Here is a 27,390-nt window from a genome sequence, read left to right as displayed (position 1 = left end):
CATTTTACCAAATTTATTACAAATAGAAAACAGAAATACCTTATTTACATAAGTATTCAGACCCTTTGCTATGAGACTCGAAATTGATYGTCCTTGAGATGTTTCTACAACTTGATTGGAGTCCACAGTTAAATAAAGGTTAAATAGAAAAAAAACACCTGTGATAAATTAAATTGATTGAACATGATTTGGAAGGGCACACAACCGTCTATAAAAGGTCCCACAGTTGACAGTGCATGTCACAGCAAAAACCTATGATGGTCAACAACATTGAAAGTATAGTTCTATTTTACAGAACATCTTGTAAAAAAGTACAATAGAATGCCTGACAAATATTACACAGTAAGAAATTCTTTACATTGACCTCTTATCTTTCTATGACCGGGATCCGATCGCGTTTTATCGATAACGCTCCATTTAAAGGTAATTTCCGATTGAGCTGACATACTGTATATGCAGTGTTTACTGTGAACGCAGGAATATAGCCATTAAATGGTGCATTTCCGCAAAGCATGATAGGATTGAATCCCGGCCTAAGCTGTAAAAGTTGCAAACACACTTTTTGTGTTTTCGGCTGGAACTGAACATTTAGTTGCTTTCTTGAATGGGTTGGTAGCATAAGGACGCCTTCAAACCAGACAAACGAATGCATTAAAAAAATGATTAGGAATCCAGAACATTACGATCATCAAGTATCTTCCCTGGTCAGAAAAAAGGCATGGTTCCGTTCCAGTCGATGGCAGCTCCCTCCCATTTGGTCCTAACGGCCATCTCTACAGAGGGAAACCTCTTCTCTGGGTCTCCCTGGGTGTCCTTGATCCCTACCTCCCAGTGGTGGGAGTGAGTGTCTGTAACAAGAGAGGTGTTAATTAACAGTAAAGACACGAGTGCTGAATCCCAAATCAACCCCTAGCCCCTAACCTCTAGGCACTTGTATAGATCTGAGAGGATTGAATAAGCAATAATAAGCTAATAATAATATATTATATAATAGTATATATATAATAGTATTAATAGTAAGCAGGGAATAATTCTGGGCCCTATGCCCATTGTTATTTGTGAGATGACACTCAAGCCATCATTTAGCTTTGATAAGCAAAAGTGTAATCACTTAGACCTATAGATTATTAAGATGCAATAAAATTCACATTACACATTATATTATACTCAATATTGAGACTGAGGGGTAAATGTATGTGAATATATCAAATGGTAGTCAGAGATACAGGTACATGTAGTCCATCCTACCGATGGTCAGCAGGGCTGTGCTTTGTTGCGATGGCTGGCCATTGTAGAAGTACATGTGGAACAGGTGCTCCATCTTCCAGTCAGAGAGCAGGGAGCGGTTGGGACTGAAGAGGACGCTGTAGGTGCCATTGATACTGCACACCCAAATTGGCAACCTTGGTGTTTTCAGCATGCTTCCAACCTAGAGGGCGCCATAGGGCACAGATGAGAGATCTACACCTGGACCCATATTTACAAAGCGTCTCAGAGTAGGAGTGCTAATCTAGGATCAGGTCCCCCATGTCCATGTAGTCTTAAGCTTTGTTTAAATTGGGGAGACCTGGTCTAAAAAGGCAAACTTGATCCTCGATCAGCACTCCTACTTTGAGACGCTTTATGGATATCGGCTTAGAGCAGTGCATCTCATCCTTTTTTGGTGCAAGGGACCAGCAAGCTATGATCCTGCGTCTTTGGAGGACTGCAGATCAAAATGAACACTGTAGAACTGACAAAATCAGTGTCAACTAAGCATCTGGGGTTCCCGATTAGCAACATCCTAAGGACCGGTGCCCGGGCCATGGACCAGGGATAGAGAAACACTGATCTAGGAGATCTATTGAGTCATTTCTAGTAGCTCAGCCTCAGCCCTTAAATGACTAATGAAATATCAAAGGATGAGCTAAGAAAGTATTAACAGTTTAGTGCCTGTGGGACCACCATGTTAACTTTGGAAGAGGGATGCTGATCAACAGATCAAAGTTTGACAGGCAGACAGACAGACGAACAGATAGACTGTAGAGCTGCAGATGCAGTGTCAGCAGCAGGTTAGTGTCTCATGACAAAATTAATAATTAGTTGGCGAGTGCGCACAAGATTCGGTTCTGGGTGCTGAGATTAGTAGCAGTTATGAAAAGACAGGAAGGCACTGTTACTGTACCATGGGCAGCTTTGTACGTTCCATCAGCTCGCGGCTCCAGTGCAGGTAGCCTACGGCGCTGCGAGCCAGGACCCCGTGTAGGGGCTTCTCCAGAGGGCTGCCGTCGTCACCACACTGCAGAGTTCCATTGAATACATTGGGACTGGCTCGGCCAGTTAGCAGCAGATTCATCAGTGCCTGGTGAATACATAGGGACACAGCAGACGCATGATGCTTGTGTGATGGCTAAGCCATATTCCAATAGCAATTTACTGTATATAAAGATATAATGGAATCCGTTTTTGCACAATAACACATTTATGCCAGGAGGTCTATCTTGAGGGAGGGCATAAAGTAGGCTCCTTCAAACTGCTGTGCTGCCTGCAGCTATCAACTGTTGATAAAGCAAGGTGTTACTGCTATAGCAACTGTTGATAAAGCAAGGTGTTATTTGTACATGAAGCCCACAAGCAAGAGTATGGCCCACAAAGAAACACTCTTCACACTTACCTGACGACACACAAAGTTGCCAAGGCTCAAATGGAGCAAGTGAGAGGTGGTACAGTCAAGATCCTCCCTCAACCTTTCAAACAAGATGCCTTGATTTAGTTAGTGAGTTAAGTCTTTTCTCTCCAAAAATGAGATTAATAGAAAATGTCAAGATTATTCAATTATATTGTTGTCAGGGTGGTGTGTAACACCACAAAGTCTTTCTTACATGGAACATATTGTATTAACTGTCTTTACATTCCCAGAATTATACACAAACCACGATGCACCTATCATTAAATGGTTGGTGCATTGTGGCTGTTGCTAAGGATCGCAAGTGTCAAACGCACGTTAGTTTGCAATTTCGTCATGTAAAAACTGGCACACTAGCATTTTTCACCCCTTACACCAGGCTCGGGAATTTACCTGTAACATCAGGACCCAGATTCACAAAACTCTATACTTAAGAAGAAACTTGGAAATATGTGAGGTGTGACCTTAAAAATGTGCGCCAACATGCCAATTTCAGTCAGCACAACTAGGAATATTTAAGGTCGACCAAAAGCTGGACTTAGTGGTAACGCAATAAGGTTAAGGCATTGATTTTGCCAGAGGTCCACAGCCTTATGTACCCATTTTATAAAAACATCACAAGCAGCAAAACAGTTTGCATTTACCTTTTTTATTTTTTTGGACATTCATATTGGCCAGCTTCTGTGAAAAGTTTGGAGTCATAATGTGTGATACCCTTTGCATGAAAGGTGTCAGTGACTGCACTATAAGAAGCCTGTTTAGGAACATCAAGTTATTTAAAAAAGACTGCTTATTGTTTTTCATTAATCATTTTGTAAAAACAAATGCATCTTCCACTTTCCTCTTTTGGACCTACAGTAACTGTCAAATTGTGGGAATTCCGATCGCTGTGCGTGGTGCTGAATCCACTTGTAGGCTATATTTGCCTGTTTGTTTACCTTTCATGTGGAAAAGTCATACTAGCCATATCAACGCTGATGTTAGGCTATACTGTATATTTATTTGGGASCAGTATAATGGTGAGTGTACATTACCCCTTTATATTGGATATTTTTCCAGCTCCTATGAAAAGTATGGATGTGCGTAAAACCCTCCATAGACTAAGTTGTCTTAATATTATATGCCCACGGGGAGCCAATATGGTGCCTGGAACTGTATTTAGACAGCCTATTTAAAAAGTTGTTTCATTTTATTAGTGAATGATTGTCTTTTTAGGTCTTATTAATAGTGCATTTAATCTTGCTTATTGAAGTTGGGCATGTCCATGGCTCAGACATAATGCATTTTACAGTAGTCCTATATCAGTGCAAACAGAGGAAACATGCCTAAAGGGGGCACAGGAGCATGTGCCCCCTCAGGTTTGTCCTGTTAAAATATACACACACACTACCGGTCAAAAGCTTTAGAACACCTACTCATTCAAGAGTTTCTTTATTTTTACTATTTTCTACATTGTAAAATAATAGTGTAGACATCAAAATAATGAAATAACACATATGGAATAATGTAGTAACCAGAAAAAGTGTTAAACAAATCTAAATATTTTATATTTGAGATTCTTCAAATAGCTACCCTTTGCCTTGATAACAGCTTTGCACACTCTTGGCATTTTCTCAACCAGATTCACCTGGAATGCTTTTCCAACAGTCTTGAAGGAGTTCCCACATATTCCCATATGCACTTGCTTTTCCTTAACTCTGTGGTCYGACTCATCCCAAACTATCTCATTTGGGTTGAGGTCGGGGGATTGTGGAGGGCAGGTCATCTGATGCAGCAGTCCATCACTCTCCTTCTTGGTAAAATAGCCGTTACACAGCCTGGAGGTGTGTTGGGTCATTGTCCTGTTGAAAAACAAATCCCACTGAGCCCAAACCGGATGGGATGGTGTATCGCTGCAGAATGCTGTGGTAGCCATGCTGGTTAAGTGTGCCTTGTAACGGTTTTGACTTGAGGTTATTGTTTGTTGAGGTGCCAGGTAGGTTGTGCTTACCAGAGAAAATATTGATTTCTCCTTTTGATTTGGGAGGGAATGAGTCCCGTCTGGTCTGTCAAGTCTACACCAATACAAAGGACTCATGTAAAAGTCAGGATGGACATACACTTTTCATAAACCCTTAAAACATTGGAAATAACTTTAAAACAACTGTATTCTTTTGCATGGGTTGTATTAGCAACATAAATGATCACACACACACACACAATAACATAACAAATAATGAGCTCTGGAAAAGTTCTGTACCTCGGGCCTAAAAGAGTCCAGCCTAAAGGAGTTCAGGGAACTCAAGTGACCTTAGTCACCCAATGTTTGTCCATTCATAAAAGTATAGCGTAAACCCAGTCTCAAATCCTACAATCAAAATATCAAAATCTTTTACCACACAACCATAAAGAGTATCAAATCTCAATACGCCTTCAACTACAACTGACCACAAATCATCATGGTGTACATCACACTAAAACAAATAAAATACCGTATGCAAAAAACGTGTAGTCAGTCGGTCAGTCAGACAATCCAATTCGCCAACAGAGGAGACAGGCCATGAAGAACCAGCGGAGACCAACTGAGATGTGTAGTCCAAAGGAAGCAATGAGTGGATCCGATCCTGGTTAAACTTGAGACAAGGCTGCAAAGCACACTTTTAAATACAACAAAACAAACGGAGTGAAGAAGCTTCGGAAGTGAAGCTGAAAGAGGAAGTGAAGCTTCCTCATCCTCCACATCCTCATTCTCACCACCATCACAAAACCCACTTTTGTGCAGCTGATGCTGGCTATTTAATTGGGAATTAAAGGGGAAGCGCCCTATTGGAAGGAGAAGCACTGAGACGGTTCAGACAAATTCAGGGCCGTCACAGCATTGAATTCTAAATAAATCATAGACAGTGTCACCAGAAAAACACCCCCACACCATAACACCTCCTCCTCCATGCTTTACAGTGTCAAATACACATGCAGAGATCAACCGTTCACCCAAACTGCGTCTCACGAAGACACGGACGTTGGAACCAAAAATCTCCAATTTGGATCCAGACCAAAGGACAAATTTCCACCGGTCTAATGTCCATTGCTCGTGTTCCTTGGCCCAGCAAGACTCTTCTTCTTATTGGTGTCCTTTAGTAGTGGTTTCCTTTCAGCAATTCGACCATGAAGACCTGATTCACACAGTCTCCTCTGAACAGTTGATGTTGATATGTGTCTGTTACTTGAACTAAGTGAAGCATTTATTTGGGATGCAATTTCTGAGGCTGGTAACTCTAATGAACTTCTGGGTCTTCCATTCCTGTGGCGGTCCTCATGAGAGACAGTTTCATCATAGCATTTTATGGTTTTTGCTACTGCACTTGAAGAAACTTTCAAAGTTCTTGAAATGTTCCGCATTGACTGACCTTCATGTCCTAAAGTAATGATGGACTGTCGTTTCTCTTTGCTTATTTGATCTGTTCATGCCATAATATGGACTTGGTCTGTTACCAAATAGGCATATCTTCTGTATACCCCCCTACCTTGKCACAACACAACTGATTGGCTCAAACACATTAAGAAAGAAAGAAATTCCACAAATGAACTTGAAAGAAGGCACACCTGTTAATTGAAATGAATTCCACGTAACTACCTCATGAAGCTGGTTGAGAGAATGCCAAGAGTGTGCAAAGCTGTCATGAAGGCAAAGGGTGGCTATTTGAAGAATCTCAAATATAAAATATTTGATTTGTTTAAATAAATTGGCTTACTACATGATTCCATATGTGTTATTTCATAGTTTTGATGTCTTTACTATTATTCTACAATGTAGAAAATAGTAAAAATAAAGAAAAACCCTTGAATGAGTAGGTGTTCTAAAACGTTTGATCGGTAGTGTATATATAAAATATATATATATACACATACACACATACAATACATTTGTTGTTGTTTCTCTCTAATACTTCTAGCCACCTAGCAATTTTATGAAGTTGGCTTTAGTTAGCCCAGATAGCTTCTTGGAGGAGGTTGGGAGAATGGGAACCTATTTCAGGCTATCAATCAAGTAAGTTAGACAGACTAGCTACTCTATCTTAAATCAAATAACATTTTATTGGTCACATACACATGGTTAGCAGATGTTAATGCTAGTGTAGCGAAATGCTTGTGCTTCTAGTTCCGACAATGCAGTGATATCTAACAAGTAATCCAACAAATTCACAACAACTACCTTATACACACACAAATGTAAGGGATGAATAAGAATATGTACATATAATATATGGATGAGTGATGGCCGTGCGGCATAGGCAAGATGCAGTAGATGGTATAGAACAGTATATACATATGAGATGAGTAATGTAGGATATGTAAACATTATTAAAGTGGCGTTATTTTAGTGATACCTTTATTAAGTCCATTTATTAAAGTGGCCAGAGATTTGAGTCTATATGTTGACAGCAGCCTCTCTGTGTTAGTGATGGCTGTTTAAGAGTCTGATGGCCTTGAGATAGAAGCGGTTTTTCAGTCTCTTGGTCCCATCTTTGATGCACCTGTACTGACCTCGCCTTCTGGATGATAGCGGGGTGAACAGGCAGTGGCTCGGGTGGTTGTTGTCCTTGATGATCATTTTGGCCTTCCTGAGACATCAGGTGCTGTAGGTGTCCTGAAGGGCAGGTAGTTTCCCCCCAGTGATGCGTTGTGCAGACTGCAATACCCTCTGGAGAGCCTTGCGGTTGAGGGCGGTGCAGTTGCCGTACCAGGCGGTGATACAGCCCAACAGGATGCTCTCAATTGTGCATCTGTAAAGGTTTGTGAGTGTTTTATGTAACAAGCCAAATTGATGTTGCGCCTTCTTCACCAYGCTGTCTGTGTGGGTGGACCATTTCAGTTGGTCCGTGATGTGTATGCCGAGGAACTTAAAACGTTCCACCTTCTCCACTACTGTCCCATTGATGTGGATGGGGGGTGCTTCCTCTGCTGTTTCCTGAAGTCCACGATCACCTCCTTTGTTTGGTTAATGTTGAGTGAGAGGTTATTTTCCTGACACCACACCCCGAGGGCCCTCACCTCCTCCCTGTAGGCCGTCTCGTCGTTGTTGGTAATCAAGCCTACCACTGTAGTGTTGTCTACAAACTGGATGATTGAGTTTGAAGAGTGCATGGCCGAGCAGTCATGGGTGAACAGGGAGTACAGGAGAGGGCTGAGAGCGCACCCTTGTGGGGCCCCAGTGTTGAGGATCAGCGGAATGGAGATTTTGTTTCCTACCTTCACCACCTGGGGGCGGCTCGTCAGAAAGTCCAGGACTCAGTTGCACAGGGCGGGGTGGAGACCCAGGGTCTCGAGCTTAATGACGAGTTTGGAGGGTACTATGGTATTAAATGCTGAGCTGTAGTCGATGAACAGTATTCATACATAGGTATTCCTCTTGTCCAGATGGGATAGGGCAGTGTGATGGCGATTGCATCGTCAGTGGACCTATTGGGGCGGTAAGAAAATTGGAGTGGGTCTAGAGTATCAGGTAGGGTGGAGGTGATATGCTCCTTGACTAGTCTCTCAAAGCACTTCATGATGACAGAAGTGAGTGCAACGGGATAGCCATTTAGTTCAGTTACCTTAGCTTTCTTGGGAACAGAAACAATGGTGGCCATCTTGAAGCATGTGTGGACAGCAGACTGGGATAGGGATTGATTGAATATGTCCGTAACCACACCAGCCAGCTGGTCTGCGCATGCTCTGAGGACGCGGCTAGGGATGCCGTCTGGGCCGGCAGCCTTGCGAGGGTTAACACGTTTAAATGTTTTACTCACGTTGGCCACGGAGAAGGAGAGCCCACAGGCTTTGGTAGCGGGCCGTGTCGGTGACACTGAATTGTCCGCAAAGCGAGCAAAGAAGTTGTTTAATCGATGTCCGCGACGGAGCTGTTTTTGTTTTTTGTAATCCGTGATTGACTGTAGACCCTGCCACATACGTCTCATGTTTGAGGCGTTGAATTGCGACTCTACTTTGTCTCTACACTGATGCTTTGCTTGTTTGATTGCCTTGTAGAGGGAATAGCTGCACTGATTGTATTCGGTCAGGTTTCCAGTCGCCTTGCTGTCACGCCCTGGCCTTAGTTATCTTTGTTTTCTTTCTTATTTTAGTTAGGTCAGGGTGTGACATGGGGAATGTATGTGTTTTTGTATTGTCTAGGGGTTTTGTATGTTAAATGGGGCAGTGTCTTGTGTAGGTGTTTGTATGTCTATGGCTGCCTAGATTGGTTCTCAATTAGAGGCAGCTGTTGTTCATTTGTCTCTGATTGAGAGCTATATTTAGGCAGCCATATTCATTGGGTATTTCGTGGGTAATTGTCTATGTTTAACGTTAGTAGCTTGTGTGTGCACTTTCGTTTATAGCTTCACGGTCGTTTATTGTTTTGTTAGTTTTGTAAGAGTGTTTCGTTTCGTGTTACGTCTTCGTCAAATAAAAGGAAGACGTATTTCTCTCACGCTGCGCCTTGGTCCACTCATTCACGTAAAGACGATCGTGACACTTGCCATGATTAAAAGCGGTGGTTCRCGCTTTCAGTTTTGCGYGTATGCTGCCATCAATCCACGGTTTCTGGTTAGAAAATGTTTTAATAGTCGCAGTGGGTACGACATCTCCGATGCACTTGCTAATAAACTTGTTCACCGAGTCAGCGTGTACATCAATGTTGTTGTCTGAGGCTATCCGGAACATATCCCAGTCCACGTGATTGAAGCAATCCTGAAGTGTGGAATCAATTGGTCAGACCAGCGTTGGACAGACCTGATCACGGGTGTTCCCTATTTTAGTTTCTGTCTATAGGCTGGGAGCAAAAAAATGGAGTCATGGTCCGATTTGTCGAAGGCAGGGTGGGGGAGGGCTTTGTATGCGTCGAGGAAGTTAGAATAGCAATGATCCAGAATGCTAGCAGCCTGTGTCGCGCATTCCATATGCTGATAGAATTTAGGAAGTCTCGTTCTCAGGTTAGCTTTGTTAAAATCCCCGGCTACAATAAATGCAGTCTCAGGATGTATGGTTTCCAGTTTACATAGAGTCCAGTGAAGTTMTTTCAGGGCCGWCGAGGTATCTGCTTGGCGGGGATATACACGGCTCTGACTATAATCGAAGATAATTCTCTTGGAAGATAATGCGGTCAGCATTTGATTGTAAGGAATTCTAGGTCAGGTGAACAAAAGGACTTTGGTTCCTGTATGTTGTTGTGATTACACCATGAGTCAATCAGAAGGCATACACCCTCGCCCTTCTTCTTACCAGATAGATGTTTGTTTCTGTCAGCRCGATGCATGAAGAACCCGGGTGGCTGTACTGACTAACAACATATCCCGAGTGAGCCATGTTTCACAGAGAATGTTGCAATCTCTGATGTCTCTCTGGAAGGCAACTCGTGCCCTAATGTCGTCCACCTTGTTATCTAGAGATTGGACATTGGCGAGTAATATGCTCGGGAGCGGTGGATGGTGTGCTCGCCTTCTGAGTCTGACCAGTAGGCATCTCCGTTCTGCCTCTCCTGCGGCGACCGCGTTGTTTTGGGTCGGCCTCTGGGATACGATCCCATGTCCAGGGTGGAGGTCCGAGCAAAGGATTCGCTTCGGGAAAGACATAGTCATGGTCGTAATGTTGGTAAGTTGTCATCGCTTTTATATCCAATAGATCTTCCCGGCTGTATGTAATAACACTTGAGATTTCCTGGGCTAACAATGTAAGAAATAATACGTAAAATAATACATTGAAAAACAAATAACTGCGTAGTTTCCTAAGGACCTGAAGCTGGGCGACCATCTCTGTCSGCGCCAAGCGCGTAACGTCTTTGTTTCCTCTGCGCGAAACAAAAAAGCTGGCAAGGTTAGTACGCTTTAGAAAAGCAAGCAATTACTAAATGTACTTTCAATCTTTTACCCAGACTTTAGCAGAGATGCGGAGAACCATTTTTATTTCATTTAGAAAAACAAGCCAGCTCAAGAGGTATGCAGAGAAATATACAGATTCTTTTTACATAGAATTAAGTATAATAATTATGGCTCTAGATTGCAGGGAAAGTGGTTTCAGGTGTTTGAAAAATGCTAAATTCTCCAATTTCCACCCACCCAGCCATCATCATGTACTTTTCCCCCCTCAGATTTTTGCCCCTGAGTGGGAATGCTATGTTTAACAGTATATTTCCATTATGAAGCCATGCAAGTATTTAGAATAATGTGGACCACAAATATGTTCAACATGTTTAGCAAATATGGGACAGGCCTACATTTTGTCATWTCGAATTGGAGTTGATGACACCGCAATACTTGCCTAGTTAAATAAAGGTTACATTAAATAAAAAAAGACATAAAAGACCATAAATACACAACTTGAAGCAACCACATATTTAGCCATGGAGCATGTTCTKATTAGTCAGTGAGCGGTCAAGCCTCGACACACCTACAACTTTTCCTCCATCAAAACCGAGCACTTTCGTGCCACTGCCRGCTACTGCACCCATAATTCAGGTTGTGAAAATAGCAAAAKAAATTCTGATACACCCCCGAACCTATAACGCTACTGCCAGCACTAAGATTTACCRTTAGGTTTCTTAAAATAGAGCCAAGAGTGTAATCCACTCTTTGGGTTAGAAATTTTAAACTTGCCAATATTGGATACATTCCAATGGGTTTTGGATATAAAATGCTATAGTCAGTGGTTGGCAGTGCTTKCCCCGGGCAGGAGCTCACCGGTACTGAATATTGGCACCTCAAATGTTTTACTGCTTGATCTCCTGCACATCTGATAAAATATTAGCACAACATTATTGTGGAGCTCCTGCGCCTAAATATAAACAGTACCGGCAACCAAAATGAGTACCAGTGCCTATTTCAGCCCTTGTCAAGCACTGGTAGCTAGGTAAACAAATCCAAAGCGTGGATTGCGGTCTCTCCTAGTCCATCAATTGCTTTCAGGGTGAAGAAACAAATGAGTAATTTTGTAATGTGGGTGAACTATCCTTTTAAGAAGCTCTGGTSTATTGGACTGGTGGTTGTATACCTGGTGATGGTCCTTGAAAGGATTAAGCTGTAGAGAAACAAGATGACTCCATGACTCCCCTCATCTTCAAACTGCAGGCAGGAGGGGGAAAAAAGAAACATGACACTACACAGTCACCATCCAAAACAGGTTATTTTTGTATTGGTCCAGAAACTTTGGAATCTGGGCAGCCAGTACTAGGAAGTGTTACCCACATATTAGCTAAAAATTACTTGTTTACTCACACACTGGATGTGCTCATAGACAAATTTCTTGACATCCTCTTTCTTGTTGAAACTAAAAAGCTGTAACTGGAAATTAAGAATGAAAAACAAATTCTCAGTACACAGGATGGATGTCACTACACACTRGAGACATTTGCCAACTATTGTCCAGCAGAAGGTTAGGTAATGGTAAAAACTAGAACAGTCATGATACATGAMTAAAGGCGTTCCTATGTTCCTAGATGACCACAGGCTATTTCAGGTCTGGACCACTATTCACAAAGTGTCTCAGAGTAGAATCGATTTAGGATCGGTTTTGCCATTTAAATCATGATGAATAAGAGGGAGTACCTGATCTTATAATCAGCACACATGATTCACGCTTTGTGAATCATGCCCTGGCATGCAACTTATGACAATGGAGGCCATACTCTCTCAGTGAAGTTGTCCAGTTTGTAGTCCAGGTGGGGGGTGAAACAGTAGTCTGATGTCACTAAGGAGATGGTGGCGCTCCTTTCCTCACCAGCTGCCCACAGAATGTCAGTCAGAGCGACGACCAGAGCCCTCTCCTGCTCCTTTTCACCCACCTCACTCAGACTGGGCAGGAGCAGAGACGGAGGGAGAGAGCATAGTCAATGACATGTCTCTCCACTTTTTCCCCCTTTGTCCTAATAATCTGTCCTTTCTCCCCAAGTGTACACTCGTTCACTCCTCCTCACACATTTACAGTTGAAATCGGAAGTTTACATACACTTAGGTTGGAGTCATTAAAACTAGTTTTTCAACCACTCCACAAATTTCTTGTTGACAAACTATAGTTTTGGAAAGTCGGTTAGGACATCTACCTAAGTGCATGACACAAGTAATTTTTCCAACAATTGTTTACAGACAGATTATTTCACTTATTCACTGTATCACAATTCCAGTGGATCAGAAGTTTACATACACTAAGTTGACAGTGCTTTAAACAGCTTGGAACATTCCAGAAAATTATGTCATGGCTTTAGAAGCTTCTGATGGGCTAATTGACATCATTTGAGTCAATTGGAGGTGTACCTGTGGATGTATTTCAAGGCCTACCTTCAAACTCAGTGCCTCTTTGCTTGATATCATGGGAAAATCTAAAGAAATCAGCCAAGACCTCATAAAAAAATTATAGACCTCACAAGTCTGTTTTATCCTTGGGAGCCAAATGCCTGAAGGTACCACGTTCATATGTACAAACAATAGTACGCAAGTATAAACACCAGCCATCATACCGCTCAGGAAGGAGACGCGTTCTGTCTCCTAGAGATGAGCGTACATTGCTGGAAAAGTGCAAATCAATCCCAGAACAACAGCAAACAACCTTGTAAAGATGCTGGAGGAAACAGGTACAAAAGTATCTATATCCACAGTAAAACGAGTCCTATATCGACATAACCTGAAAGGCCACTCAGCCAGGAAGAAGCCACTGCTCCAAAACCGCCATAAAAAAGCCAGACTACGGTTTGCAACTGCGCATGGGGACAAAGATCGTACTTTTTAGAGAAATGTCCTCTGGTCTGATGAAACAAAAATAGAACTGTTTGACCATAATGACCATCGTTATGTTTGAGGAAAAAGGGGAGGCTTGCAAGCCGAAGAACACCATCCCAAGCTGGAGTGGGGCATGGGGGTGGCAGCATCATGTTGTGAGGGTGCTTTGCTGCAGGAGGGACTGGTGCACTTCACAAAATAGATGGCATTATGTGTAAGGAAAATTATGTGGATATATTGAAGCAACATCTCAAGACATCAGTCAGGAAGTGACCCAAGCATACTTCCAAAGTTGTGGCAAAATGGCTTTAGGACAACAAAGTCAAGGTATTGGAGTGGCCATCACAAAGCCCTGACCTCAATCCTATAGAACATTTGTGGGCAGAAGTGAAAAAGTGTGTGTGAGCAAGGAGGCCTACAAACCTGACTCAGTTACACAGCTCTGTCAGGAGGAATGGGCCAAAATTCACCCAACTTATTGTGGGAAGCTTGTGGAGGCTACCCAAAAACGTTGACCCAAGTTTAAATTGTTTAAGGCAATGCTACCAAAATACTAATTGAGTGTATGTAAACTTCTGACCCACTGGGAATGTGATGAAAGAAATAAAAGCTGAAATAAATCATTCTCTCTACTATTATTCTGACATTTAACATTSTTAAAATAMAGTGTTGATCCTAACTGACCTAAAACAGGGAATTTTTACTTGGATTAAATTTYAGGAATTGTGAAAAACTGAGTTTAAGTGTATTTGGCCAAGGTGTATGTAAACTTCCGACGTCAACTGTAAATGCATTGTATTGGTGTAAGACAAGTTTCATCCATATTTCTTATATCAGTCCTTTCCTTTTAAGGGAAGAAGGGAAGAGAACAAGTGCACGCTACGGTAAAAATTCCTTTTGAGACGCAGGGCTAAGACTATGGCATCCGACCCATCCATGTCGAAGGAGCAGGCATAGTGTGAAAATGAATTTGACTGTTTCTAGTCGGGTGACGTTCGATTGGGTTTAATTTGACTTGATTTAGTCAAATTTGAGCCATTTTCTCACCTTTGCAGTCTGCAACAGTCTGAGTTGGTCTGGCGGGTGAAGAGCAAGTATTTGATAATGTTCGCTTGGACCACCATTTGAATGGCACGGGATCCTCCCTAAAGAAAAAAATATGCTGTTTCATTAAAACTACTGTTGAACGAAATGTCTTGAGTTTGGCCTTCAGGAAAAATAAATGAATCATGACTTTAGGAACTTTCCCTACAACGAGTTCCCTGTGTGAGGAAGATCCGTTACAGTATCGCTAATTGACCTTCCGAGTCATGGTTTATTTCTTGTTCCCAATCTTGTACAGGCAGCCATTTAACGTTGAGTCACCTTTAACACTCAACATTAAAATCACCTTATTATGCGAGACCAGACACCTTGACACATCCTGAGATAATGGTGACACTGATCTATAATTAAGTCTAACAACAACTAGCTAATGGTGTAACCGGGATGATCTCACACCCAGAAAACAGCTTAGCAGTCTATCTCAGTTAATTGGTTTGGGCTAGACTCTAGTCTAGAGGGTCTCGACATCCGACTCACTGAAATTGGACAAAGAAGTTACATATCCCATTACCCAATGAGTCTGTTTAAGGTGGAACCTAATCCTACTACAGTTAAGTAAGAGATAGGGGTAGGGGTACATTTGATTAATGAAGACATGTACGTGTAGCAGTATGGGTCTTAGGACCAGGGAGTCACAAGGAGGGGGACGGCATTATTTCAGAACTACAGATAAGACCCCGGTCTCCGATTACAACTGTTATATAACGGTCTGATCCTTTAAGCTTGTAGGAATATCACCTGTCGATCCTCTATCTGAGATAACAACTGTGTCATCATCACATTTATTTAACAGGGATAACTATCTCTTAAATTAGACTCAGATTGGGAAAAAATAGAGGGCGTGCCATTGCAATTAGTTAATCACCTTAATGAGGCCCTTATGAAATAATCTACAATGCTGCCTACGGCTCTGTAATTCTTTAAATAACCGCATTTGATTCTTCTGGGTATATGTAAAAAAGGTAACATATCTACATTGTTAGATTGATAGTAAACAACATACAGTGCTGCCATTTCATTCATACATTTTCTAAGTTTGTTAGCTGGTTATTTAGCAGCCTCCAGAATCTCCTGGCTAGCATTTTTACTGGCATTAAATTTCATTATTTTCACTATGATGACTAGAAAATGATATATAATTAGTGTTTAAAAAAAACGACTTGGTTCTTCTGTAGGGGCTAGTTTTACTAGTCTATTCAACAATTATCCTTCAGTCAATTATCCTTCAATAATCAAAAGTCCACACTGCTACTCTTGACCAAAGTCTCTCCGCCCTGTTTCAAAGTTCCCCTCCTCAACACTGGTTGTAGCCCAATAAATCGCTCCTTTCTTCTGAAGTGTGCACTTGTTTGCTTCATAGTGAATGAGTGCACACTTCAGGAAGAAGGGGAGATTATTGAGACACACACACGGTTTGTTTACTCACTCTTTCTGCCTCCAGGGCATAGGACAGGTTGGAGTAGGGCTCCCTGAATTTGAAGAAGGACTTCTTCCACTCATAGTTGAAGACGTAAAAAGTATTGCCGAACAAAATCTTCCTTAGGTTCTGAAAGACATAAAAACACATATCCTCTACCAGAGCTTCACATCTATTTTATATCTGAATATTTCTAATCAAACCTCTACCTTTGTAATTCAACTCGAGGTAAATGTCTACTTATTTAGAGAGACAACAGTCAAAGGACAGTTTTTGGMAAATGTCAGATGGGCTGGCCCATCTTTCGCCCAGTGGGCCTGTCTCAACTGGAGTTTTTGTGCAAAGGGATCATTATTTGGCAAATAATGGGTTAGGGTCAAGGAAGAAAATAGGYCAATGTGGTGGCTTTGAGGACAAAAAAAAATGGGCCTATTAGAAATGCCAGGCCTTTTTCTGATCCCTGTCCAACCAAGCAAGATTCACATTGGTTTTGACTAGAGCTGTTATGGTGACCGTATTACCACCACACTGGCGGTCACGAGTCATGACCACAGTCAAATTCCACATGACCGTTTAGTCACGGTAACTAGGCTTCTCCAAGCTCTGATGCTGCTGATGGTCATTAGTTGCCTAAAAAAACTTGATAGACACTGATAGAGCTCCATAGTTCCTCTGTGGAGATGGGAGAACCTTCCAGACGRTCAACCATCTCTGCAGCACTCCGCCAATCAGGCCTTTATGGTAGAGTGGCCAGACGGAAGCCACTCCTCAGTAAAAGGCACATGAATGCYACGCATCCGTCCTAGAGGAAACCTGGCACCATCCCTACAGTGAAACATGGTGGTGGCAGCATCATGCTGTGGGGATGTTTTCAGCGGCAGGGACTGGGAGACTAGTCAGGATCGAGGGAAAGATGAACGGAGCAAAGTACAGAGAGATCCTTGATGAAAACCTGCTACAGAGTGCTCAGGACCTTAGACTGAGGCGAAGGTTCACCATAAGCACACAGCCAAGACAACACAGGAGTGGCTTCGGGACAAGTCTCTGAATGTCCTTGAGTGGCCCAGCTGGACTTGAACCCGATCTAACGTCTCTTGAGAGACCTGAAAATAGCTGTGCAGCTACGCTCCCCATCCAACCTGACGGAGCTTGAGAGTATCTGCAGAGAAGAATGGGAGAAACTCCCCAAATACAGGTGTGTCAAGCTTCATATCCAAGAAGGCTGTAATTGCTGCCAATAGTGCTTCAATAAAGTACTGAGTAAAGGGTCTGAATACTTATTTATTTTAATTATACATTTGCAAAATTTTCTAAAAACCTCTTTTTGCTTTGTAATTATGGGGTATTGATGACGGGAAAAAAATGTATAACATTTTTTAATAAGGCTGTAAAGTAACAAAATGTGGAAAAAGTCAAGGGATCTGAATACTTTTTTCCCCTTGCCCCTGTACCGAGACTCATGCATGATAATGGTCCATTGAAAACGAATATCACACATACAGCATATTATTTAGTAGGCTATAGTCTGATCGGTGACAATATTAGCCTATCACTTGTGAATGATGTGTTATCACTTGCGAATGATTCCCAGCTTGTGCAGTAAAGCAAGAAACAGTGTATGCCTTTTGTTGCGACTTTTCCAATCATAGTCACACACCTCATGTAGCCTAGCTCATAGGCCTATATGTTTTGATAAGGTTTGTATCACAACTAATGTGGCCAAATAACAGCTTAACTGGCATACGTAGGCGGCGTGTGAGTTTCAAGTTTGGGGAAGAACATTTTCACCATAAAAATTAACCTTTATAATAAAGCATTTGCAGTCACTTTTGAGAACACAATTTTCCCACTAATTGATTGCATTTTGGGACGTTTACACTTATAGCCTACTGCCGTGTGTGCATTGCTGCACTTACAATATGAAGAAATAGACTAACAGTTTATCAGCATTTTAAGGTAAACATTCTGATCTGTTGCATCAGCCTCATTGCTTTAAAAAAAGGTTGTATTCATTTGGAATCTATCACATCCCACAACTGTCCCAGAGTATGTTTGGAACATTTATTTATCGCACAGAAGGACAAGTTGAGCAATAGAATAGGTCAACTTTTGTATTATAAGGTCTAGTGTCTAGTCTAGTGCATTTGCTGTTTGTTAGGTCTACTMATCTTGTTGGCTGACAAAATGTAAATGTGGACAGTGCTTCTAACATCTTCAATATGCGCCTTGGAATTCGATAAGAGGGACGCTCACAGTTGCATCATGCAGACATGAATGCATTAGAATGTATTAAAAATCAAAACGTATAGCCCAACGTTTGTATCACAACTAAATAACTATAAATTAAGCATATAGGAGGACATGTTTCTTTGTTAACCGCTCAACACMGATTAGCCGCATGTGCGCACTCCCTCGGAAATCGTTTGGAGAAAATATCCTTACTTTTTTATTCAGCTATGTTCAATTGCATTATTCACACTATAAAATAATGCCACAAAATTCTAATCAAATAATWTTTGCTAAATKAACTAGTGTAGCTCACAGCCACATGGCATAGCCAGATCAGGCCCTAACATAAGGACAACTCGGAGTATGCTATTCTGTTCTTCTGAAATAGACTACATTTTCTTCATATCATAATGTTTCTTTAGCCCTGTCTAAAATAATGGGTTTATTGTGATGGTGTAGTCTATATTACATGGATTTTTTTGACTTAAAAAAAAAATGTAGATGTTTCGAAGGTCTGCATCAGTGGCTTGTAGGATATGCGTGGAAACCAGGAGATGCTAAACGCGTTTATGTTAATTAATGGTTAATTACCGTGAGACCGGAAGTTATTTGCTCGACAATTACCAGCTGACAAAATGTAATGACCTCCACAGTCCTAGTTTTGACAGATGTCAACAGACTGTACGGAAAACAACTACTCAAAAACAGTTTCCAGATCATTTGGCTGTAGTAAAAGACCTTGTTAACTTGTTTTCAGATGACCACACTTGCTAACTCAATCCATTGCTTAAGAGGACCATGAATAAATAAGGTCTCTGTATTGCTGCTCTTTTGTCTCTGACACACACACACACACACACTCACACACAGTGAAACACACAAACACAGCAACTGGAAGCAGCAGGTGTCAAGTGACCAGCTCATGTTGCTAGTGCAGACTCACCCCAGCTAACTCGGCTGTGATAGGGAGCCCTCCTAGGCTAGGAGAGACAGTCAGGGCCAGGGGGATAGAGTAGGGCACTGTCAATAGGTTGGCGTTTCCACGAGGCGGCTGTGCCGTGGATGGTGGCCTGCCTGTGCCATCCTCGCTTTCCTCCTCAAGCTTAGTCCTCTCCAGAGGCCTCTGCAGAGAGACGTGACAGAGACCGTCATTAAGATCCCACCTTATCGTTCACAATGTCCCACATAGTCCAACAACACACAATTCCTCTTCTTTGAGAAAGCCCCACATTCTTTAAAAGAGGTCCAGGCTAGGTTTCAATCCGCAGCACCCTATAACAGACTTTTAAAGGTAAATAACGATTGAGCTGACATGCACAGCCTTTACCGTGACTGCGATCTCTGGGAAAATACCTTATAAAAGGTACATTATCAGCAGTCTAGTTTGCTGCTCTATAACACTCGTTGAATTGAGCCGTGACATTCATCCAATCAACAAGAACCTGCAATATGATAAGGTCACATGGATGAGATGATGGTAAACATATGGTTGAACTCTCTGCCGCTATGTGTCTCTGTCTCCATTTCTCAGCCCTCATGGCTGTTTTGTTTTCCATTCAGTTTGGACACGGTGGCACATATACAGTGCCTTCAGAAAGTATTCAAAACCCTTTACTTTTTCCACACTAAATTTAAAAGAGATGAAATTTAGATTATTTTCACTGGCCTACATACAAAACCCCATAATGTGGAATTATGTTTTTTGAAATGTTTACAAATAAATAAAAAATGAAAAGCTGAAGTGCCTTTAGTCAATAGGTATTCAACACCGTTGTTATGGCAAGCCTAAATAAATTGAAGAATAAAAAAAGTGCTTAACAAGTCACATAATACGTTGCATGGACTCATTCTGTGTGCAGAAATTGTGTTTAACATGATTTTTGAATGACTACCTCATCTCTGTACCCCACACATACAACTATCTGTAAGGTTCCTCAGTCAAGCAGTGAATTTCAAACACAGATTCAACCAAAAAGACCAGAGAGGTTTTCCAATGCCTCGCAAAGAAGGGCATCTATTGTAGATGGGTAAAATAAAAAAAACAGACATTGAATATCCCTTTGAACATGGTGAAGTTATGAATTACATTTTGGATGGTGTATCAATACACCCAGTCACTACAAAGATACAGGCGTCTTTCCTACTTTAGTTGCCAGAGAGGAAGGAAACCGCTCAGGGATTTCACAATGAAGCCAAAGGTGTCTTTAAAACAGTTAGAGTTTAATGGCTGTGATGGAAAACTGAGGCTGGATCAACAACACTGTAGTTTTTCTCCACAACACAAACCTAATTGACAGAGTGAATAGAAGGGAGCCTGTACAGCATTCCAAAACATGCATTATTTTTGCTTTAAGGCACTAAAGCAATACTGCAAAAAATGTGGCATGGCAAATGCAATACAAACCATTACTGAGTACCACTCTCCATCTCCATATGTTATGGGTATGCTTGTAATCGTTAAGGACTGCGTAGTTTTTCAGGATAAAAAAGAAACGGAATGGAACTCCGCACAGGCAAAATCCTAGAAGAAAACCTGGCTCAGTCTGCTTTCCACCAGACACTGGAAGATGAATTCACCTTTCAGCAGGACAATAACCTAAAACACAAGGCCAAATCTACACTGGAGTTGCTTATGTAACCGATGTGAAATGGCTAGCTAGTTAGCGGTGGTGCGCACTAATAGCGCTTCAATCGGTGACGTCACTCGCTTTGAGACCTTGAAGTAGCGGTTCCCCTTGCTCTGCAAGGGCTGCGGCTTTTGTGGAGCGATGGATAACGATGCTTCGTGGGTGACTGTTGTTGATGTGTGCAGAGGGTCCCTGGTTCGCGCCCGGGTTGGGGCGAGGGGACGGACTAAAGTTATACTGTTACATTGATGCTGTTGACCCGGATCACTGGTTGCTGCGGAAAAGGAGGAGGTCGAAAGGGGGGTGAGCGTAACCGATGTGAAATGGCTAGCTAGTTAGCAGTGGTGCGCGCTAATAGCGTTTCAATCGGTGACGTCACTCGCTTTGAGACCTTGAAGTAGTGGTTCCCCTTGCTCTGCAAGGGCCGCGGCTTTTGTGGAGCGATGGGTAACGATGCTTCGTGGGTGACTGTTGTTGATGTGTGCAGAGGGTCCCTGGTTCGCGCCCGGGTCGGGGCGAGGGGACGGACTAAAGTTATACTGTTACACTTACCAAGAAGGCAGTGAATGTTCCTGAGTGTCCGAGTTACAGTTTTGACGTAAATCTACTTGAAAATCTATGGCAAAACCTGTAAATGGTTGTCTAGCAATGAACAACAACCAATTTGACAGAGCTAGTGTCTCGTATACTCCCCCTCCAGCCTCTAGGTCATCAGGCTGCTGATTATCCCGCACACCTGTCACCATCATCTCGCGCACCTGCGCCTCATGACACTCACCTGGACTCCATCACCTCCTTGATTATCTTCCTTATATCTGTCACTCCCCTTGGTTCTTTCCTCAGGTGTTATTGACTGTTTATGTCGGTGCGTTGTTCGTGTTACTTGTTTATTGTTTCATTTATTTATTAAAACACTCACTCCCTGAACTTGCTTCCTGTCTCTCGGCGCACTCATTACAGAATAACACCTCACCTAAGGGAAGCATCAGGGAGTGTTTTTTGATTTTATTTTTGTGTCAGAGTAATGACGTTGAGTCCGGGAACTGCTACAGGCTCTCATGCCTCAACCAGATCGCCAGGCTCCCCTGCCTCAGCCGGCTCGTCGGGCTTTCATGCCTCAGCCGGATCGCCAGGCTCCCCTGCCTCAACCGATCTGTCAGGTTCCCGCGCCCCAGCTGACTCGACAGGTTCCCGTGCCTCAGCTGGCGTGACCGGTCTGCTCCTGATCCCCGGGTTCGTCCCCTTTGACGGCGTCCTGCGGCTGGAGCCGCGTGTCAAGAGGGGGTACTGTCAAGTATACTCCCCCACTAGCCTCTAGGTCATCAGGCTGCTGATTATCCCGCACACCTGTCACCATCGTCTCGTGTACCTGCGCCTCATGACACTCACCTGGACTCCATCACCTCCTTGATTATCTTCCCTATATCTGTCACTCCCCTTGGTTCTTTCCTCAGGTGTCATTGACTCTGTTTTCATGTCGTTGCATTGTTTGTGTTACTTGTTTATTGTTTCATTTATTGAAACACTCCCTGAACTTGCTTCCTGACTCCCAGCGCACTCGTTACACCTAGAATAACTTTGAAAATAATAACTGGCAAATATTGGTGTAGAAAGCAGGTGTGAAAAGCTTTTAGACTTACCAAGAAACACTCACAGCTGTAATTGCTGCCAAAGGTGCTTCTACAAAGTATTGACTCAGGGGTGTGAATACTAATGTAAATTAGATTTTTCTGTATTTCTTTTTCAGTACATTTACACAAATGTCTAAACACGTTTTCACTTTGTCGTTATGGGTTATTGTGTGTAGATGGGTGAGATCTTTTGTAAAAATTCATTTTGAATTCAGGCTGTAACACAAAAAAATATGGAATAAGTTAAGGGGTGGGAATACTTTCTGAAGGCACTGAACGACCCAGTCCTATAGCCTATCGTTGTTTTGCCATGTGACTGGATGGGGCCATACACATACTCTCTAGGAGTCTATACACACTCTCTACATGTAGTCGCCAAAAGGTATGCTGAGAGAGGAATGGAAGCAGAGAAGGACAGACAGAGACAAATATGTTGTGGAAAAGTTATGCTGGCTCTGGAGGGGACCAGCGCAGCGATAGCGGAGGTCAGGCTTGGGGTCAATTTAATTTAAATTCCGTTCTGAACTGAAACTAATTGGCCCCAACACTGCCGGAGGTATCTGTCATCACTCACATCCTGGTTCCTCTTTACCTCCTCTTGAAGGATCTCGATGTAGCCAAGTCTGGAGGGCTGCAGATCCCGGATGGTCTGTAGGAGCTCCTGGTAGTCTGTCATCACGCCAAGGGGCCTCGACACCCTTAACCCTAACTACAGCACGACGATACCTATACTATACACACTCTCCACATGAAGTCGCCAAGAGGTGTGGTAGACAGGGAGATATATAGGGGATATTCAAAGAGGGAAAGAGAGAGGCAGAGAGCGAAGGATACAGAGAGAGATAGACGACAGAGGGAGAGATAGAGTAAGCCTTGCTGGGTGAGCAGTAAACTTATATGCCCCACCCAGTTCTCTCTCTTTTTCTTCTCTCTCCTCTCTCCGCCCCTGGTCTTTCCGAGGCAGATCAGGTTCAGTGACGAAAAGCCCTCCACACACACTGCACCACGTTGTCTGATTGGATAGGAGTGACATGCGGTTATCTGAGAAGAGCATCTGCATAGGATCAGCTATCACACTGAAAATGTAAGCTTTAAGCTAACTGACTTATGCAAGAAGTGCAGGTGAGATGGGAGATGCAGGTGTGCAAGTGCTTATGGTCACAATACGTGGTTATGGATTCACAAAGAGAATGTCATAAAACTAAGAACCTCTTTTAAATTGATTTATATTTATAAGTAGGCCACTGAGTGTACAAAACATTAAGAACACCTTCCTACTATTGAGNCCCCCCCCCTTGCCCTCAGATCAGCCTCAATTCGTTGGGTCATGAACTCTACAAGGTGTCGCAAAGCACTCCGCAGGGATGCTTGCCAACGTTGATATCCAGTACTTCCCACAGTTGTGTCAAGTTGGCTGTATGTCCTTTGGGTGGTGGACCACTCTTGATTCACACGAGAAACTGCCTTGAGCGTGAAAAACACAGCAGTGTTAAAGTTCTTGACGCAAACCAATGCGCCTGGCACCGACTACCATACCCTGTTCAAAGGCACTTAAATATTTTGTCTTGCCCATACAATCTCTGAACGGCATACATACATGTCTCAACTGTCTCAAGGCTTAAAAATCCCTATTTAACCTGCTCTTCCCCTTCATCTACACTGACATCAATAAGGGGTCATAGCTTTCACCTGTACTCACCTGGTCAGTCTGTCATGGAAAGAGCAGCTGTTCTTAATGTTTTGTACTCAGTGTATATCAATTTTTTTTTATTTTATACATTTTTATGTATTTCAATGTATTCAACAAAATCTAATTTCTATTCATTGCATTGGTGAGCAATGAATCCATGCAGAGGCATTTTATAGGAATGAAATCCAGATTCAAGAAAGTTTATTTTGGCATTTTCAAGTTATTTAATGTAAAAGAAAACTTACTTTAATGATACAATCTTGTAATTCCAACCTGTAAATAAATATGATCTGATAAGTTTAAAGTAGTGTGCATGGTCTTGSTTGAATATATCTTTATGCACTAGATGTGTTAAGGCTATAAAACAGCATAGACTTCTCATAATTACTGCACAGGCCTATGGAATGACCCAAAGAAAACAATCATTTGAAAGGTGAAATTGACTTCTCCAACTTACCCACGCGAGTTGAAGATGTTTCTCCATTTGTCCAGCTCTGATATTTGTCTGAGGATGTCATCCAGCTCGGTGTTGCGGTTCACAATGTCGGGATCCTCTTCCATCTGCAGCGAGGGACATAATAAAGCAACCAGTTGTGAACCCTGACGACTAGAACTACTGCCCTTGATATCTAGCCCCATGATGTGTTGGAGGGAAATATTTAGGAGAATGCTGGCTCTGTTCCAGGGCATTAGTGTGCGTTCCTCTATACTGACGGGACCAGAATGCCAGCAGCGAGAAAGGTGTGCAAAGGCCAATTGACCGTGCTCCATCTTGACCCCCCATGGCTTCTGTTATCCTGTCAGTAGCAGTGACGTCATTAGGCCTGGGCTTCTAGGACTTCAGCCTTTGTTCGTACCCCAAAAAAGAATGATTTTTATTTCCGTCTGATGAGTTTCCGTCACTTGCGCTATGAAATATTACACATTAATGACAAAAATAAATAATACAACATACTGCGCTAGGCAGTAGCAGACACTGCCAGAAGCCCTTGGAGTGACGTGGTGCCTGCTGTGATTGGTCGAGCATATAGCACAGAGCAAATATGGATATTCGGAACATCTTCCCGAAAGCAGTGGCAAAAAAAAGCGAGCAGGTTGAGGCTGCAGTGAATGAGGTGGAGAGGGCATAACAGCCAGAAAGTCAAAGTGCAGCAGAAGCAGCAGAGTTAGCCACAGGCTTGTGCTAGCTAACTAGTTTGTCTACCTCAACATAAAGGTTGGCTAATGCTAATAAGCTAGCATTAGCGCTCAGCATCCTTAAGCTTTTGAGTGTCACTCAAGAGTTATTTAACAKTATATTCAGTGAATGGGCAAGCTAAGGATGTTGATATAAGTCATGATATTAGGAAAGTGTTWATTTCCAGCGAGTGTATCGGGTAGGTTTGTAGACTCCCAGTCCATTCAAGGTGAAGGAACTCCAGAAAAATCCATGTTGTAAGACCTTTTACTCTGACACCATGTCTTGTTTTGCACGCTTTGTACAAAATAATAAAATGCAGTACTACAGGATATTTCTTAACATAGCTAACTGGCATGTTCACGTATCGCCAACCAGGATCAAACTGCCCATGACCTAACCATTTGGGTGGTCTTAACCAATCATAGCACAGTATGATATGGCGGTAAAATGCATCCAATTATAATTCAGTATGTTTACACATATGAATATTACATGTATTTGATTGGTTTCATTTCTGTAGCTAGCTTGACTGGCTAGCCACATCGGTAGCTACTGGCTGGCTAGCTAGCTGAGACCGAAGAGATGATAGAACTTTTTTCTGACTGAAGCACATATCTTCTGACAGTGACACAGAGGCCCCCTGTTGACTGAAGCTGAACTACAACATAATATTTAATGGGTAGGTAGCATAAACGTAACCACATGTAACATATGGATTTGCATTAGTATACGCTTCAAAAGTACCAATGCAAAGTTACACCTCACTTKTCAATTTTTTTTGTTATTACATCAAACCGATTAGAATTCTGAAGAATGCCGAAGTCACGTCGGAAAATGTTTTTTCGGAGTGTGATGTAAAATGGTGGACCCTGCAATCCAGCTTATTACCTATAACATAAACTCCAACATAAATAACTTAAAATGTAACATTTCAAATTAAAACAAATTATTTGCACTCAGGACAACTGGTTTCAATGACATTTTCAGAAAATTTACAAGCAAATACTTTATGAATTTGTTACAAATCAACTTGCAAGGTTGCTAGCCAACTAGCCTGCTAACGTTGGCCCTACTAGCCTACTAACATTAGCCTTACCAGCCTGCTAACATTACATTAACACTGAATAAGTCATCCAGTTGCTATCAACACATACAGTTGAAGTTGGAAGTTTTCATACACCTTAACCAAATACATTTAAATTCAGTTTTTCACATTCCTGACATTTAATCCCAGTACAAATGTGAAACGTCAGAATAATAGTAGAGTATGATTTATTACAGCTTTTATTTATTTCCTTACATTCCCAGTGGGTCAGAAGTTTACATACACTCAATTAATATTTGGTAGCATTGCCTTTAAATTGTTTCACTTCGGTCAAACGTAAAGGCTTCCCTCAATAAGTTGGGTGAATTCTGGCCCATTCCTCCTGGTGTAACTGAGTCAGGTTTGTAGGCCTCCTTGCTCGCACAAGCTTTTTCAGTTCTGCCCACAAATGTTCTATAGGATTGAGGTCAGGGCTTTGTGATGGCCACTCCAATACATTGACTTTGTTGTCCTTAAGCCATTTTGCCACAACTTTGGAAGTATGCTTGGTGTCATTGTCCATTTGGAAGACCCATTTGCGACCAAGCTTTAACTTCCTGACTGATGTCTTGAGATGCTGCTTCAATATATCCACATCATTTTCCTCCTCATGATGCCATCTATTTTGTGAAGTGTACCAGTCCCTCCTGCAGCAAAGCACCCCCACAACATGATGCTGCCACCCCCGTGCTTCACGGTTGGGATGGTGTTCTTCGGCTTGCAAGCATCCCCCTTTTTCCTCCATACATAATGGTGGTCATTAAGGTCAAACAGTTCTATTTTTGTTTCATCAGACCAGAGGACATTTTCTCAAAAAGTGCAATCTTTGTCCCCATGTGCAGTTGCAAATCGTAGTCTGGCTTTTTTATGGCGGTTTTGGAGCAGTGGCTTCTTCCTTGCTGAGCGGCCTTTCAGGTTATGTCGATATAGGACTTGTTTTACTGTGGATATAGATATTGTTGTACCTGTTTCCTCCAGCATCTTCACCAGGTCCTTTGCTGTTGTTCCGGGATTGATTTGCAATTTTCGCACCAAAGAA

General features: G+C 42.3%; 1 protein-coding gene across 1 annotated transcript; it reads right to left on the bottom strand.

The window, feature by feature from the left end:
• mindy4b (MINDY family member 4B) lies at positions 1-25,147 on the bottom strand. Its single transcript, XM_023967041.2, is given in 14 exon segments — positions 1-848; positions 1,249-1,429; positions 2,165-2,341; positions 2,654-2,726; positions 11,669-11,739; positions 11,893-11,958; positions 12,303-12,468; positions 14,437-14,534; positions 15,920-16,039; positions 19,083-19,262; positions 24,333-24,360; positions 24,545-24,675; positions 24,678-24,716; positions 25,043-25,147. Coding segments are annotated over 14 exon segments (1,578 nt in total). The 3' UTR covers positions 1-705.
• Positions 25,148-27,390: the final 2,243 nt, after the last annotated feature.

This window comes from Salvelinus sp. IW2-2015, linkage group LG22, assembly GCF_002910315.2.
Source record: "Salvelinus sp. IW2-2015 linkage group LG22, ASM291031v2, whole genome shotgun sequence".
Classification (NCBI taxonomy): domain Eukaryota; kingdom Metazoa; phylum Chordata; class Actinopteri; order Salmoniformes; family Salmonidae; genus Salvelinus; species Salvelinus sp. IW2-2015.
This window is presented reverse-complemented; position numbering and strand designations above follow the sequence as displayed.